Raw genomic sequence first — 17,936 nt, 5'->3', positions numbered from 1 at the left:
AAAATATTTTTTAGGAACCACACCCTTCCGACGTCATGACAGAGACCACACCCTTCCGACGCCATGACAGAGACCATACCCTTCCGACGCCATGACAGAGACCACACCCTTCCGACGTCATGACAGAGACCACACCCTTCCTACGTCATGACACACCCTTCCGACGTCATGACAGAGACCACACCCTTCCGACGTCATGACAGAGACCACACCCTTCCTACGTCATGTCAGAGACCACACCCTTCCAACGTCATGACAGAGACCACACCCTTCCGACGTCATGTCAGAGACCACACCCTTCCTACGTCATGACAGAGACCACACCCTTCCGACGTCATGACAGAGGCCACACCCTTCTGACGTCATGACAGAGGGTGTGGTTGAAAACCATCCTCCCCTCCCCTTAAACCAGCATAAACAGAATATTCTGAATGTAATAACACATTAGTTCATGTCTTTTTGGACCGGTCTTTCTTGAATTGCATTGGATACATGTTCCAAGTTACTTAATAGGAGACATTGCAATATTCAGATGTGACATATCAATTTGCCTCATAGACATCCACTACAACTTACTTTACATCATTAGGTTGACATGGATGTGTGTGTGCCTTTACAGACGCTATGACGGCGAAATGCATGCACATTTAGTGTGTGAATTTGGGGGATAGTTTGGCGTTGCTGCAAGCTCGGGTAGGTCTGGTCTGTGGCTGGCTGCTCAGTTTCTGATTGACAGGGTTGAGGGGTGGAGACGCAGGGTGGGGTCACAAGCAGGGAGAGGCGGAGGAGAAACGAAGAGAGAGAGCGCCCAACCCTGTACACGGCAACAACACACCGAGAGAGAGACTTTATTGGTGAAGAAAGAGGAATAGTCGACGCCGTGGATATGATCTAAAAGAATATCCGAAGAGGCAAACAATACAACTTTCTCCCAAATAGCAAATTGATTCAAAAGGTGGAAAACTGCCAAAAAGATTACTATTATTCAAATTCACCCACCCGATCAACCCCCCCCCTCTGCACCCTAGCTACCGAGATGCACACGGAGACTCGAAGCAAGAAAGTAAGTCTGTCTTGACCATTATTGACTTTGCCCTGTCCAGCAAACTGCTATCGGCCGATATTTAAATGAGTTTACATTGTCAGTTTAACATGTGCCAATATAAAGACAATTGGAGAGTGTCTGACAAAGGGGAAGGCATATGTAAGAAGCTTGACTGTTACATTCAGTTAGCTAGCTAGTTGACCAACTACTAGGCAACGGCACTGATAATAATAGCATGTTAGCTAGCTAGGTGACTGACGCAGGCTACTGAGAACTAGAGGTGGAGAGTCGAATTCCTCGACTCCCAGTTGTGTGTGTCAAGCTTCGATTTAACTAGGAATCGACTCATACGATTCAGTATTTTTGCAAAGGAGGAGACTGTTGCCGTAGGCTACTTCCGAGAACACAAACTCTCGCATCTTCCACAGCAAAGAAAGAGGTTCGATAGCTCCGACAATCGACCGCAGACAGTGCTGTTGCCTCTCTCTCCCTGTCTCTTAAACACTGTTCTCTCCTCTGTAAACGTTAACAATTTAACGTGCATGCAAATGGAAGGAACTGGAACGTGTTAACTATATATTCCTTCTCGGGTAACTGTCTCTCTCATCCCCTCTCTGTGCGAGCTTTGGGGTACATTCTTTTTTTTTTTAAGTGCGCTGTGATCTATGTTAGCTAGTGAGGCAGGAAGGAAACACAGGAACTGCAGCTAGTACATAGAGATAGATAGAGATCTCTAGATGGATATAACCCATTTTCGCATGGGCATTGCCATTGAGGGTTTCCACCATGAACTGGGTGGGGATTCCTATGGGTTGGGAGTTATCAGCTAATGATCAGAGCATTGTCTTCTTCAAATTGGGTTGCCTATGGCTTTAAGCTATATCTCTGCCATCTAGTGGCCACAATAGATGAATGACAAGATTTGGTTGAGGACTCCAGCACTGCAGGTGGTGGTAAATCACCAATATTAGCTTTATGCTTTTTTCAAACAGAAAATAAGAAAATTGACTTCTTTTAAAATGGAGATGGTCTCAATGGTGCTGCCCATGCCACCACAGCTGTCATAATGGCACAGATACAAAGGTTAGATCTCTATCTATCTCTATGAGCTAGTAGGACACAGTCTTAGTTCCTTAAAGGGACAGTAGCACTCGCTCACATCCCAACCCTGGGAACGAGCCAGGTGTAGGCCTACTGCCTCGAGCGACACTGTACACGCATCCGGCCTGCCGCATCTCGTGCACAGAACTTTACATCATTTGGAAGCCTGCTGTAAATATTTTGGTACAGCCGTCAGGTACAGTAGCAAAGGGTCAGAGTGCAAGACAAGTATTCAGGCTCAACCAGGGACAGGAAAGAACCCATCCTTCAAGCTTGTCTGGGGTGTCAAGACTTTTCATCATTCACAAGATCGTTATCCTTCAACAGCGATATCAATAAAGGTTTCATTATGCATTATACATTAAACAGATAGCCTACTGATCTATCATCATGTTGACACAAATGATGCATTATGTCTGAGATACCTCCACATTACTTTTGGCCTCAGTTATTGTTTTTCTCTAAGCATGACACAAATCCATTTCTTGTCATGTCTGTAGTCTGTGTAGTTGCCTTATTATGATGATTGACAGTTTCATGCTGTAATGAAACATGAATCGGATGTCGTCACTCGTCACTGCTACACAAGAGACACAGAGCACACTCCTTTTCCTGTATGTGTGTGCGTGTGCAAGCGTGTGTCTTTGTGTGTGTGTGCTCGTCTGCGGGTATTCTCTCTGAGTGCGAGTTTGGCTTGTATACGCCTCTGTGTCTGTGTGCATGGCATGGATTAGGCCAGCTCTGAAGGTGTAATCTATACGCAGGGCCTATAACACATTCCTATGCAGGACAGCAGCAGCCTCAGCAGGCCTAATGGTGGTGAGCACTGAGTTTTGTGGAGGGAGAGGCCCAGTCATTTGGAGGCCGGTAGTGTCTGTAGCCGACCAATCAGCCTGTTACCAACCCTTAGTAAACTTCTGGGAAAAATGGTGTTTGACCAGATACATTGCTATTTCACAGTAAACAAATTGACAACTGAATTTCAGCATGCTTATAGGGAAGGACACTCAACAAGCACAGCACTTACACAAATGACTGATGATTGGCTGAGAGAAATTGATGATAAAATGATTGTGGGGCTGTCTTGTTAGACTTCAGTGCCGCTTTTGACATTATCAATCATAGTCTGCTGCTGGAAAAACGTACAGTTGAAGTCGGAAGTTTACATACACTTAGGTTGGAGTCATTAACTTGTTTTTCAACCAGTTTTGGCAAGTCGGTTAGGACATCTACTTTGTGCATGACACAAGTAATTTTTCCAACAATTGTTTACAGAAAGATTATTTCACTTAATTCACTGTATCACAATTCCAGTGGGTCAGAAGTTTACATAGACTAAGTTGACTGTGCCTTTTAAACAGCTTGGAAAATTCAAGAAAATGGTGTAATGGCTTTAGAAGCTTCTGATAGGCTAATTTACATAATTTGAGTCAATTCGGAGGTATACCTGTGGATGTTTTTCAAGGCCTACCTTCAAACTCAGTGCCTCTTTGCTTGACATCATGGGAAAATCAAACGAAATTAGCCAAGACCTCAGAAAAAAAATTGTAGACCTCCACAAGTCTGGTTCATCCTTGGGAGCAATTTCCAAACGCCTGAAGGTACCACGTTCATCTGTACAAACAATAGTACGAAAGTATAAACACCACGGGACCACGCATCCGTCATACCGCTCAGGAAGGAGAAGCGTTCTGTCTCCTAGAGATTAACGCACTTTGGTGCGAAAAGTGCAAATCAATCCCAGAACAATAGCAAAGGACCTTGTGAAGATGCTCGAGGAAACAGGTACAAAAGTATCTATATCCACAGTAAAACGAGTCCTATATTGACATAACTTGAAAGGCCACTCAGCAAGGAAGAAGCCACTGCTCCAAACCACCATAAAAAGGCAGACTACGGTTTGCAACTGCACATGGGGACAAAGATTGTACTTTTTGGAGAAATGTCCTCTTGTCTGATGAAACAAAAATAGAACTGTTTGGCCATCGTTATGTTTGGAGGAAAAAGGGGGACGCTTGCAAGCCGAAGAACACCATCCCAGCCGTGAAGCACGAGGGTGGCAGCATCATGTTGTGGGGGTGCTTTGCTGCAGGAGGGACTGGTGCACTTAACAAAATAGATGGCATCATGAGGGAGGAAAATTATGTGGATATATTGAAGCAACATCTGAAGACATCAGTCAGGAAGTTAAAGCAAATGCGTCTTCCAAATGGACAATGACCCCAAGCATATTTCCAAAGTTGTGGCAAAATGGCTTAAGGACAACAAAGTCAAGGTCTTGGAGTGGCCATCACAAAGCCCTGACCTCAATCCCATAGAAAATATGTGGGCAGAACTGAAAAAGCGTGTGCGAGCAAGGAGGCCTACAAACCTGACTCAGTTACTCCAGCTCTGTCAGGAGAAATGGGCCAAAATTCACCCAACTTATTGTGGGAAGATTGTGGAAAGCTACCCAAAACGTTTGACCCAAGTTAAATCAAATCAAATTTATTTATATAGCCCTTCTTACATCAGCTGATATCTCAAAGTGCTGTACAGAAACCCAGCCTAAAACCCCAAACCGCAAGCAATGCAGGTGTAGAAGCACGGTGGCTAGGAAAAACTCCCTAGAAAGGCCAAAACCTAGGAAGAAACCTAGAGAGGAACCAGGCTATGAGGGGTGGCCAGTCCTCTTCTGGCTGTGCCGGGTGGATATTATAACAGCACATGGCCTAGATGTTCAAATGTTCATAAATGACCAGCATTGTCAAATAATAATAATCATAGTAGTTGTCGAGGGTGCAACAAGTCAGTAACACAAGAGTAAGTGTCAGTTGGCTTTTTAATAGCCGATCTTTGAGAGTATCTCTACCGCTCCTGCTGTCTCTAGAGAGTTGAAAACAGCAGGTCTGGGACAGGTAGCACGTCCAGGGTGAATAGGTCAGGGTTCCAGCAGGTCTGGGACAACAGGTCTGGGACAGGTAGCACGTCTGGTGAACAGGTCAGGGTTCCATAGCTGCAGGCAGAAAAGTTGGAAAACAAATTAAACAATTTAAAGGCAATGCTACCAAATACTAATTGAGTGAATGTAAACTTCTGACCCACTGGGAATGTGATGAAAGAAATAAAAGCTGAAATAAATCATTCTCTCTACTATTATTTTGACATTTCACGAACTTAAAATAAACTGGTGATCCTAACTGACCTAAAACAGGGTCATTTTTACTAGGATTAAATGTCAGGAATTGTGAAAAACTGAGTTTAAATGCATTTTGCTCAGGTGTATGTAAACTTCCAACTTCAACTGTATGTGTTATGGTTTTACACCCCCTGCAATAATGTGGATACAGAGTTACTTGTCTAACAGAACACAGAGGGTGTTCTTTAATGGAAGCCTCTAAAATATAATCCAGTTAGAATCAGGAATTCCCAGGGTAGCTGTTTAGGCCCCTTGCTTTTTCAATTTTTACTAACGACATGCCACTGACTTAGTTGCATGTAAAGCCAGTGTGTCTATGTATGCGGATGACTCGACACTATACATGTTGGCTACTACTGCGACTGAAATTACTGCAACGCTCAAAGAGCTGCAGTTAGTTTCAGAGTGGGTGGCAAGGATTAAGTTAGCCCTAAATATTTATGAAACTTAAAGCATTATATTTGGAACAAAACACTCACTAAACCCTAAACCTCAACGAAATCTTGTAATAAATAATGTGGAAATTGAGCAAGTTGAGGTGACTAAACTGCTTGGAGTAACCCTGGATTGTAAACTGTCATGGTCAAAACATATTGATACAACAGTAGCTAAGGTGGGGAGAAATCTATCTATAGTAAAGCGATGCTCTGCCTTATTAACAACACTATCAACAAGGCAGGTCCGACAGGCCCTAGTTTTGTTGCACCTTGACTGCTGTTTAGTCGTGTGGTCAGGTGCCACAAAAAAGGACTTAGGAAAGTTGCAATTGGTTCAGAACAGGGCAGCACGGCTGGCCCTTGGATGTACACAGAGAGCTAATATTAATAATATGCAGGTCAATCTCTCCTGGCTGAAAGTGGAGGAGAGATTGACTTCATCACTACTTGTATTTATGAGAGGTATTGACATGTTGAATGCACTGAGTTGTCTGTCTAAACTACTGACACACAGCTCGGACACCCATGCATACCCCACAAGACATGCCACGAGGTCTCTTCACAGTCCCCAAGTCCAGAACAGACTATGGGAGGCAGACATAGAGCCATGACTACATGAAACTCTATTCCACATCAAGTAACTGATGCAAGCAGTAAAATTTGATTAAAAAAGACACCTTATGGAACAGTGGGGACTGTGATGCAACACAAACATTGGCACAGACACATGCATACACACACACACGATAACATACAAACACAATAACATACGCACTATACATACACATGGTTTAGTACTGTAGATATGTGGTAGTGGTGGAGTAGGGGCCTGAGGGCACACAGTGTGTTGTGAAATCTGTGAATGTATTGTAATATTTTTAAAATTGTATAAACTGCCTTAATTTTGCTGGACCCCAGGAAGAGTAGTTAATGGCGATCCATAATAAATACAAACCTAGGCCTGAACCTGACCATTTTGCATTCAAGCATGCCAAATTGTCACATTACTAAATAAAACGTTGACAAGTTGACTAAGGCAGAAACAGACTGGCACCCAGGCTAGGAGCAGTGGCCCCTTTCGGGCTTCAGCTTGTTTGAGACTACTATTACAGGGTTGTAGCATGTGGTGCATGATATTTGAGGGAGAGGGGATTCATTGGTGAGAGTGTCACAACAGGGGTAAAGAGAGGTGAGGTGACCCTGATTTGGCAGACTGGGGGCATTAGCTGACTTTGTGGGGCAGCCAGTCACGGGGGTATGAGCTGGGTGGGGAGACAGGGTGGATGGTGTCACAGTCACAGGGGTATTAGTTTGGAAGGAAGGGAAGGACAGTTGAGTGGGGTTGGGGTGGATAGGTTAACAGGGGTAATAGCAAGTTTGGAAGGACAGGAGTGGTAGGGTTGGGCTGGTGTCATAAGGGTATTAGTTTTGGAGGACAGGAGAGGTAGGGCGATGGTAAGGGGGGTGTCAAGCGTGTCACTAGGGCTGGCACAATTACAGTATAGGCCTAACTGTGTAATGGACAGTTATGGCTGAAGACCTTTATGAACATAAAATAATCGTCATAACCGTAAAAAATAGATCTGAAAGTATTCAGGCCGCTTGACTTTTTCCATAATCTGAAATTGATTAAATTATTTTTTCCCCTCATCAATCTATTGACAAAGTGAAAACAGGTTTTTCGAAAGTTTAGCAAATTTCGTAAAAAAATAAATAAAATAATATCTTATTTACATAAGTATTCAGACCCTTTACTATGAGCTCAGATGCATCCTGTTTCCATTGATCATCCATGATGATTCTACAACTTGATTGGAGTCCACTTGTGGTAAATGCAATTGATTGGACATGATTTGTTGTTTCTCATGGTCTGAGAGTCTTTAGGTGCCTTTTGGCAAACTCCAAGCGTAGCTTCAGTCTGGCCACTCTACCATAAAGGCCTGATTGGTGGAGTGCTTCAGAGATGGTCGTCCTTCTGGAAGGTTCTTCCATCTCCACAGAGGAACTCTGGAGATCTGTTAGAGTGACCATCGGGTTCTTGGTCACCTCCTTGACCAAGGCCCTTCTCCCCCCGATTACTCAGTTTGGCCGGGCGGCAAGCTCTAGGAAGAGTCTTAGTGTTTCCAAACTTCTTCCATTTAAGAATGGAGGCCACTGTGTTCTTGGGGACCTTAAATGCTGCAGACGTTTTTTGGTACCCTTCCGCAGATCTGAAACTTGACACAATCCTGTCTCGGACCTCTACGGACAATTCCTTCAACCTCATGGCTTGGTTTTTGCTCTGACATGCACTGTCAACTGTGAGACCTTATATAGACAGGTGTGTGCCTTTCCAAATCATGTCCAATCAATTGAATTTACCACAGGTGGACTCCAATCAAGTTGTAGAAACATCTCAAGGATGATCAATGGAAACAGGATGCACCTGAGCATAATTTCAAGTGTCATAGCAAAGGGTCTGAATACTTATGTAAATAAGATATTTAATAGATTTTTTTTTTTTAATACATTGGCAAAAATGTCTATAAACCTGTTTTCGCTTTGTCATTTTGGGGTATTGTGTGTAGATTGATGAGGAAAACATCTATTTAATACATTTTAGAATAAGGCTGTAACTAGTGATGCACCAATATAACATTTTTGTCCGATACCGATATCCGATATTTTCCTCGCTATTTAAAATTTTAGCGGCCTTTAAAGCATTTTAGTACAGTTAACATGGACGCAGCGGCCTAAGACACTGCATCTCAGTGCAAGAGGCGTCACTACAGTCCCTGGTTCTACATCCGGCCGTGATGGGGAGTCCCATAGGGCGGCGCACAATTGGCCCAGCGTCGTCGGCGTTTGGCTGGCGTAGGCCGTCATTGTAAATAAGAATTTGTTCATAACTGACTTGCCTAGGTAAATAAAGGTTACACACGCACACCACACTGACCAAAAAGTTATTTTGTTGGCATTTACGTATGTCCCCATTACCAGTAAAACAATCAAAACCTATTTCTTTCACTTACTTTCTGTGCTGTTTCGTTGTTCATTTGTTCAATCGTTTCATTCTCAACCAGGATTTCATCATACATGTCAAGCAGTGAAGTTTCAGCTCTGTCTATCAGTGGCCTCTTCCTCGGTGCGCACTGTCACTGTGTCCATTTCCATCTTGTCCAGCTGTGTAAGTAACATTTCACGTAAACCCTGTTTCTTGTCTGCTTCGATGTAGCGGTCCTTGTACATAGCATCGAGCATGGTGGCGACACTGTAAAGAGAGAGTGCCACCGAATCGCTTGTTCACAGCCTGTCGCCAGTTTTGTTGAGCTGGCGTTTCAATGCCATGACAGAGGGTATCACGTCTGCTGCAGGCACAGTTGATGAGCTTTTTTCTCGAGTCAGTTGTTTGAATGGAGCTAAGAGTGTGTTCATGTTTCAAACATGTTCTCAAATGCCATTGAAATGGCAGCAGCGGTATGACAACTAGGACATTCATGAGCATGTAAAACGACTTTCCTCAGTACGAAATCCTCGACGACCCACTGTGCCGACAGACTCAGCATGTTCATGGGGCTGATATCGCTGGTCCAAATGTCAGTCGTGAAGCTAATAGCAGTGACGCTATTACTGTGTAACTCCGGTAGAGCAAGATCTGAAAAATAGCGCACATGGTAGCGTGTACCGGTGCTGGACCAGTCGGCGAAAGCCAACATCACCCACGACAGAGAACGGTTGATTGTCAAGGGCAATGAATTCCATTATCTTGGCGTTAATGGATTTCTCCTTTTGAGTTGTCTCGCTGAAATGTTCTTACTCTTTCAAATGACTGCTCGTCTTGTTGACTGCTCAATCCGCACAGCAGACGTGTGGGCTAGGTTAGAAATGCTGTGTTGCACGTGTAGCTCCAAATTTTATGTGGCGTCATTACGTCATGTACCTACATTGTATAGGTATGCACGTCAGCTTTGACATCGGGTTTTGCACATCGGCGTTAAACTAGACTTCGGGTCGACGTTGGCATTTTTAGCTAATATCGGCCGATTCCGATATGTTCACCAATATATCTTGCGTCCCTAGCTGTAACGTAACAAAGTGTGGAAAAAGTCAAGGGGTCTGAATACTTCCGAATGCGCGGTATATTCGATTTTGGGAATGGTTAGTTCAAGTTTTAATTAAGCCTAAACTATTTGATTTAACAATATCGAATGTATATGTATTGTTTTGTTATTTTGGCTATAGGCTTTTATTAGGTAAGAAGGCTAATTAGAAGGCTCTTTTCCTCAAAGCAATTTGAGTGACTCAACGCATTGTGAAAGTATAATTTTTTTTTTCATTCATAGCATAGTTTTATTTTATCCAAATATCGAATAGACATACAGACAAATTCATTCATGCAGGGAAGGGGAATAGTAAAAATAGTCTAATAATGCTAATAAAGTTATTATTAATTTTTATATGGCGGGTTACGGATTGGCTCTCGGAACAATTCTATGTGGTATATCAGCCTAGCACCCATCCCCCACCCCAATGTCCTAGACTAAAAATATAGAAAAAATGGGGAAAGCTTTGCCAATACTGTGCAATGCTGTCATCGAGGTAAAGGGTCGCTACTTTGAAGAATCTCAAATATAAAATATATTTTTTTATTTGTTTAACACTTTTTTTTGGTTACTACATGATTCCATATGTGTTATTTATAGGTTTTGATGTCTTCACTATTATTCTACAATGTAGAAAATAGTAAAAAATAAAGAAAAAACATTGAATGAGTAGGTGTGTTTAAACTAGAGGTCGACCGATCGGCATAGCCGATTAATTAGGGCCAATTTCAAGTTTTCATAACAATCGGTAATCGACCTTTTTGGGCGCCGATTATGGCCAATTACATTGTATTCCATGAGGAAACTGCGTGGCAGGCTGACCACGCAGAGTCAAAAGGACCTTGTGGCTGCAAGGAGCCAAGGTAAATTGCTCACTAGCATTAAACTTATTTTATAAAAAACAATCAATCAATCATAATCACTAGTTAACTACACATGATTGATGATATTACTAGTTTATCTAGCCTGTCCTGCGTTGCATATAATCGCTTAGGTACACGTTGCTCCAACCATAAACATCAATGCCTTTCTTAAAATCAATACACAAGTATATATTTTTAAACCTGCATATTTAGTTAATATTGCCTGCTAACATGAATTTCTTTTAACTAGGGAAAATGTGTCACTTCTCTTGCAAACAGAGTCAGGGTACATGCAGCAGTTTGGGCCGCCTGGCTCGTTGCGAACTGTGAAGACTATTTCTTCCTAACAAAGACAGCCGACTTCGCCAAACGGGGATGATTTAACAAAAGCGCATTTGCGAAAAAAAAGCACAATCGTTGCATGACTGTTCCTAACCATAAACATCAATGCCTTTCTTAAAATCAATACACAGAAGTATATATTTTTAAACCTGCATATTTAGCTAAAAGAAATCCAGGTTAGCAGGCAATATTAACCAGGTGAAATTGTGTCATTTTGCGTTCATTGCACGCAGTCAGGGTATATGCAACAGTTTGGGCTGCCTGGCTCGTTGCGAACTAATTTGCCAGAATTTTACGTAATTATGACATAACATTGAAGGTTGTTCAATGTAACAGGGATATTTAGACTTAGGGATGCCACCAGTTAGGTAAAATACGGAACGGTTCCGTATTGCACTGACAGGAAAAACGTTTTGTTTTCGAGATGATAGTTTCCGGATTCGACCATATTAATGACCTAAGGCTCGTATTTCTGTGTGTTATTATGTTATAATTAAGTCTATGATTTGATATAGCAGTCTGACTGAGCGGTGGTAGGCAGCAGCAGGCTGGTGTAACCGATGTGGCTGGTGTAACCGATGTGAAATGGCTAGCTAGTTAGCCGGCTGCGCGCTAAAAGCGTTTCAAACGTCACTCGCTCTGAGACTTGTAATAGTTGTTTCCCTTCCTCTGCATGGGTAACGCTGCTTCGAGGGTGGCTGTTGTCAATGTGTTCCTGGTTCGAGCCCAGGTAGGAGTGAGGAGAGGGACGGAAGCTATACTGTTACACTGGCAATACTAAAGTGCCTATCCAATAGTCAAAGGTATATGAGATACAAATCGTATAAAGAGAAATAGTCCTATAATTCCTATAATAACTACAACCTAAAACTTCTTACCTGGGAATATTGAAGACTCATGTTAAAAGGAACCACCAGCTTTCATATGTTCTCATGTTCTGAGCTTTTTTTACATGGCACATATTGCACTTTTACTTTCTTCTCCAACACTTTGTTTTTGCACTATTTAAACCAAATTGAACATGTTTCATTATTTATTTGAGGCTAAATTGATTTTATTGATGTATTATATTAAGTTAAAATAAGTGTTCATTCAGTACTGTTGCAATTGTCATTATTACAAATAAATAAATAAATACAAATTGGCCGATTTTTAATCGATATCAGCTTTTTTTGGTCCTCCAATAATCGGTATCGGCGTTGAAAAATCATAATCGGTTGACCTCTAGTCCAAACCTTTGACGTGTACTGTATATATAATTTTTTTATACCTAAATGGGTCCTAAAATTCTAAATCAAATAGCTAAATGATCCTTTTTAAAACAATTCCATATGTTAGCTTCAGGGCTCGATTAATGTAGGGGGGGTACTGGGGCTGGAGCCCCTGGGAAGCAAAAAAAAAGGCATTTATTTTTTTCAGAAAAAATTATAATAAAGGAAATATAGAATATATATCCAAAATATGTTATACATGTAGTTTTTCTTTTTTTTGCAACCGCCAACCACAGGAGGAGCTCTCAATGAGTGTAGACAGTCTGCTGCTCTGCTAATTATCAGATGGGGGAGGAGAGGTGAACTGCATAATACACTAAACAAAAATAGAAATGCAACATACAACAATTTCAAAGATTTTACTGAGTTACAGTTCATATAAGGAAATCAGTCAATTGAAATAAATGAATTAGGCCCTAATCTATGGATTTCAGATGACTGCAAATACAGATGGTCACAGATACCTTTTTTTTTTAAGTTAGCTGCGTGGATCAGAAAACCAGTCAGTATCTGGTGTGACCACCATTTGCCTCATGCAGCGCGACACATCTCCTTCACATAGAGTTGATCAGGCTGTTGATTGAGGCCTGTGAAATGTTGTCCCGCTCCTCTTCAATGGCTGTGCAATGTTTCTGGATATTGGCGGGAACTAGAACATGCTGTCGTACTCATCGATTCAGAGCATCACAAACATGTCTGGTGTGTATGCAGGCTATGGAAGAACTGGAACATTTTCAACTTCCAGGAATTGTGTACAGATCCTTGTGACATGAGGCCGTGCATTATCATGCTGGAACATAAGGGGATCGGTGAATGGCACAACAATGGGCCTCAGGATCTCGTCACGGTGTCTCTGTGCATTCAAATTGCATAGATAGAATGCAGTTGTTTGTTTTTCGTAGCTTATGCCTGCCCATACCATAACCCCAATGCCACCATGGAGCACTCTGTTCACAACCTTGGCATCAGCATACCTACTCATCTCACGATGCCATACACACTACACTGTCTGCCATCTGCCCAGTACAGTTGAAACCGGGATTCATCCGTGAAGAGCAGACTTCTCCAGCGTGCCAGTAGCCATCAAAGGTGAGCCTTTGCCCACTGAAGTTGTTTACGATGCCGAACTGCAGTCAGATCAAGACCCTGGTGAGGATGACAATCACGCAGATGACGTTCTGTGAGACGGAAATTCTTCGGTTTTGCAAACCCACAGTTTCATCAGCTGTCCGAGTGGCTGGTGTCAGACGATACCGCAGGTGAAGAAGCTGGATGTGGAGGTCCTGGCTGGCGTGGTTACATGTGGTCTGCGGTTGAGAGGCTGGTTGGCCGTATTGCAAAATTCTCTAAAACAACGTTGAAGGTGGCTTATGGTAGAGAGATATTAATATTAAATGATCTGGCAATAGCTCTGGTGGACATTTCTGCAGTCCACATGCCAATTGTATTGTGTGACAACTGACAAAACTGCACATTTATAGTGGCCTTTTATTGTCCCCAACACAAGGTGCACCTGTGTAATGATCAAGTGTTTTAATCAGCTTCTTGATATGCCACACCTGTCAGGTGGATGGATTATCTTGGCAAAGGAGAAATGCACCCTAACAGGGATGTAAACAAATTTGTGCACCACATTTAAGAGAAATATGCTTTTTCTTCATATTTTAAATGTATTATTAATCTTTTATTACAGCTCATGAAACACTTTACATGATGCTTTTTATATTTTTGTTTAGTGTAAGTAAATGTGACTGGTCAATTGTGTGAGTCAGGGACTGGGCCCAAGCCCACAGAGGCAAAATATTACACATTTATTTGTATTTTTTTATTATTATAATTTGTTATCCAACCGCAGGGCTTTGCTCTCAGTGTTCAAAATACACCAGAGAGCATAATTTAGCCACAGAGGACCAATAGTTTATAAAGAAGTATCTGTAGATTTAAGTTTTATCACAAGCGCATACAGGTATCTGCCAAAATAAAGGAAGCCCCAACATCAATGATCTTAAAAGGGTTTTGGGCCACCACCAGCTTCCAGAACAGCTTGAATGCGCCTTGGCATAGATTTTACATGTGGACCTAAACCATGCCAGGAAAATGCACCCTGCACCATAACATTTACTTTGTATACAGTGGCAAGAAAAAGTATGTGAATCCTTTGGAAATACCTGGATTTCTGCATAAATTGGTCTTTAAATTTGATCTTCATCTAGGTCACAACAATAGACAAACACAGTCTGCTTAAACTAATAACACACAAACAATTACACGTTTTCATCTCTTTGTTGAACTCACATTGCAGGGTGGGAAAAGTATGTGAACCCTTAGATGTAATAACTGGTTGACCCTCCTTTGGCATCAATAACCTCAACCAAACATTCTCTGTAGTTGCGGATCAGACCTGCAGAATTATCAGGAGGAATTTTGGACCATTCCTCTTTACAAAACTGTTTCAGTTCAGCAATATTCTTGGGATGTCTGGTGTGAACTGCTCTCGAGGTCATGCCACAGCATCTCAATCGGGTTGAGGTCAGGACTCTGACTGGGCCACTCCAGAAGGTATATTTTCTTCTGTTGAAGCCATTCTGTTGTTGATTTACTTCTGTGTTTTGGGTCGTTATCCTGTTGCATCACCCAACTTCTGTTGTGTTTCAATTGGCAAACAGAGCCTATATTCTCCTGCAAAATAATTAGATAAACTTGGGAATTCATTTTCCCGTCGATGATAGCAAGCTGTCCAGGCCCTGAGGCAGCAAAGCAGCTCCAAACCATGATGCTCCATCCACCATTCTTTACAGTTGGGATGAGTTTTTTTGGACCGCAGTGGCTTCTTCCGTGGTGTCCTCCCATGAACATCATTCTTGTTTAGTGTTTTACCTATCGTAGACTCGTCAACATAAATGTTAGCATGTTCCAGAGATTTCTGTAAGTCTTTAGCTGACACTCTAGGATTCTTCTTAACCTCATTGAGCATTCTGCACTGTGCTCTTGCAGTCATCTTTGCAGGACAGCCACTCCTAGGGAGAGTAGCAACAGTGCTGAACTTTCTCCATTTATAGACAATTTTCTTACAGTGGACTGATGAACATCAAGGCTTTTCGAGATACTTTTGTAACCCTGACCCTATGCAAGTCAACAATTCTTAATCTTAGGTCTGTCTTCTGAGATCTCTTTTCGAGGTTCACATCAGGCAATGCTTGTTGCGAATAGCAAACTCAAATTTTGTGAGGCAGCTCTAACCAACAGTCTCGTCTCATTGATTGGACTCCAGTTAGCTTTTGGAGAAGTCATTAGCCTAGGGGTTCACATACTTTTTCCAACCTACACCTTGAATGTTTAAATTATGTATTCAATATAGAGAAGAAAAATACAATAATGTGTGTGTTATTAGTTTAAGCACACTGTGTTTGTCTATTGTGACTTAGATGAAGATCAGATCAAATGTGATGATCAATTTAGCAGAAATCCAGGTAATTCCAAAGGGTTCACATACTTTTTCATGCCACTGTATGTGTTGCTTTTATTTTGGCAGTTACCGGTATGCCTACAGTCGGGAAGGCTGCAGTTTGGGCAGCATGCGCATCAAATATACAGCTTGTTGCATTGTGGCCATTAAAATATAGTCCATAGAAAGGTATTGGAACCTCTTACCCTGTCAATTTGAATGTTGAACTCATGGGTACACTAGCAATGGATGCCAGTCCTGTCTTGAATGTGAACTGCCATCTATAGATTATATTTCTATGGTTAGTTGCAGCTGTCGTTTTGCAAGTTTCAAAATACAATTGTGGGAAAAACGTACAGTTTGGAAACCAATTGAAACAATGTTTTCAAAATGTTTTGCAAACAGCGGCACTGTTTTTCAAAGTAGCACATCTGCCATCACCATGAGTAGCTTACATCTTCATCAAAAGGTGAGTCAGAATGGAAAAAAAAACAAAGCCTCTGGGGCCTATGATTTCTTAATCGGGAGCCCCCCCCCCCCCCATTTTGGACTAGAATGAGGCTCTCTCTATTGTTCCTGCAGTGAGGATTCAACATCTTCATCAAATGTTTTCATAATTTATCTGCAGATAATCACCAAAAAGCAGTAGTAGCCTACCAGTATGCAAATTAAGGTAGCCAAATGAACAGCTCTTTCACCAATGCGATTTGGTTCATGATCCTTTCAAAAAGAGCCGTTCGTTCCCGAACAACTCATCACAGATGAGTCACTTTAGCGGTCACTGGCAAGTCTCGGCATACGAAAATGCAAACAAGATCTTGGTTTACTTGTCCCCATGCGAAACCATGGACATACTGTATAACTACATTGTATGATTTTTGAATGGCAAAGGGATATAGGACATTGACTTTATCCAGTCAGTTCAACACCTTTTATAAACTAGTTAACACTTGCTGTTCGGTCGTCCAGTCAAGGCACAGTAAATAGTCTACGCGCCCCAACTCTGTGGCAGACAATATGAAAGTTGAAACACACAAAATAAAATGTATGAATGTGCCACAAAACAATTAAGCCAAATAAACTCATCGTAACCACTTACATTACATGGTCAAATCAAAGTTTGTCACGTGCGCCGAATACAACAGGTGTAGACCTTACAGTGAAATGCTTACTTACAGGCTCTAACCAATAGTGCAAAAAAGGTGTTAGGTGAACAATAGGTAAGTAAAGAAATAAAACAACAGTAAAAAGACAGGCTATATACAGTAGCGAGGTTATAAAAGTAGTGAGGCTACATACAGACACCGGTTAGTCAGGCTGATTGAGGTAGTATGTACATGTAGATATGGTTAAAGTGACTATGTATATATGATGAACAGAGAGTAGCAGTAGCGTAAAGAGGGGTTGGTGGGTGGTGGGACACAATGCAGATAGCCCGGTTAGCCAATGTGTGGGAGCACTGGTTGGTTGGCCGAATTGTGGTAGTATGTACATGAATGTATAGTTAAAGTGACTATGCATATATGATAAACAGAGAGTAGCAGCAGCGTAAAAAGAGGGGTTAGGGGGGCACACAATGCAAATGAGAAGCCTTTTCATCCTAGACTTGGCACTCCGGTACCGCTTGCCATGCGGTAGTAGAGAGAACGTCTATGACTGGGGTGGCTGGGGTCTTTGACCATTTTTAGGGCCTTCCTCTGACACTGCCTGGTATAGAGGTCCTGGATGGCAGGCAGCTTAGCCCCCGTAATGTACACACTACCCTCTGTAGTGACTTGCGGTCAGAGGCCGAGCAATTGCCGTACCAGGCAGTGATGCAACCAGTCAGGATGCTCTCGATGTTGCAGCTGTAGAACCTTTTGAGGATCTCAGGTACCCATGCCAAATCGTTTCAGTCTCCTGAGGGGGAATAGGCTTTGTCGTGCCTTCTTCACGACTGTCTTGGTGTGTTTGGACCATTCTAGTTTGTTGATGTGGACACCGAGGAACTTGAAGCTCTCAACCTGCTCCACTACAGCCCTGTCGATGAGAATGGGGGCGTGCTCGGTCCTCCTTTTCCTGTAGTCCACAATCATCTCCTTAGTCTTGGCTACGTTGAGGGAGAGGTTGTTATTCTGGCACCACACGGCCAGGTCTCTGACCTCCTCCCTATAGGCTGTCTCGTCGGTACGT

The 17,936-nt window shown here is 42.3% G+C and overlaps 1 protein-coding gene across 3 annotated transcripts in view; it reads left to right on the top strand.

Moving 5' to 3' along the window:
* Nucleotides 1–763: 763 nt before the first annotated feature.
* klf8 (Kruppel-like factor 8) overlaps nucleotides 764–17,936 on the top strand; it is a 92,037-nt gene continuing 74,864 nt past the window's right edge. For 2 of the 3 annotated variants that reach the window (XM_014195719.2, XM_014195716.2), the window contains exon 1: nucleotides 767–1,063. In XM_014195719.2, coding sequence (XP_014051194.1) covers nucleotides 1,037–1,063 — 27 coding nt within the window. In that variant the 5' untranslated portion in view covers nucleotides 767–1,036. Of the gene's footprint in view, nucleotides 1,064–17,936 lie in introns of all 3 variants that reach the window. The other variant, XM_014195717.2, reaches the window with a different exon arrangement.

This window comes from Salmo salar, chromosome ssa04 (assembly GCF_905237065.1).
Source record: "Salmo salar chromosome ssa04, Ssal_v3.1, whole genome shotgun sequence".
NCBI classification, from domain to species: Eukaryota; Metazoa; Chordata; class Actinopteri; order Salmoniformes; family Salmonidae; genus Salmo; species Salmo salar.
The sequence above is the reverse complement of the archived record's forward strand: the minus strand, read 5'-3'. Positions and strand labels throughout refer to the sequence as shown.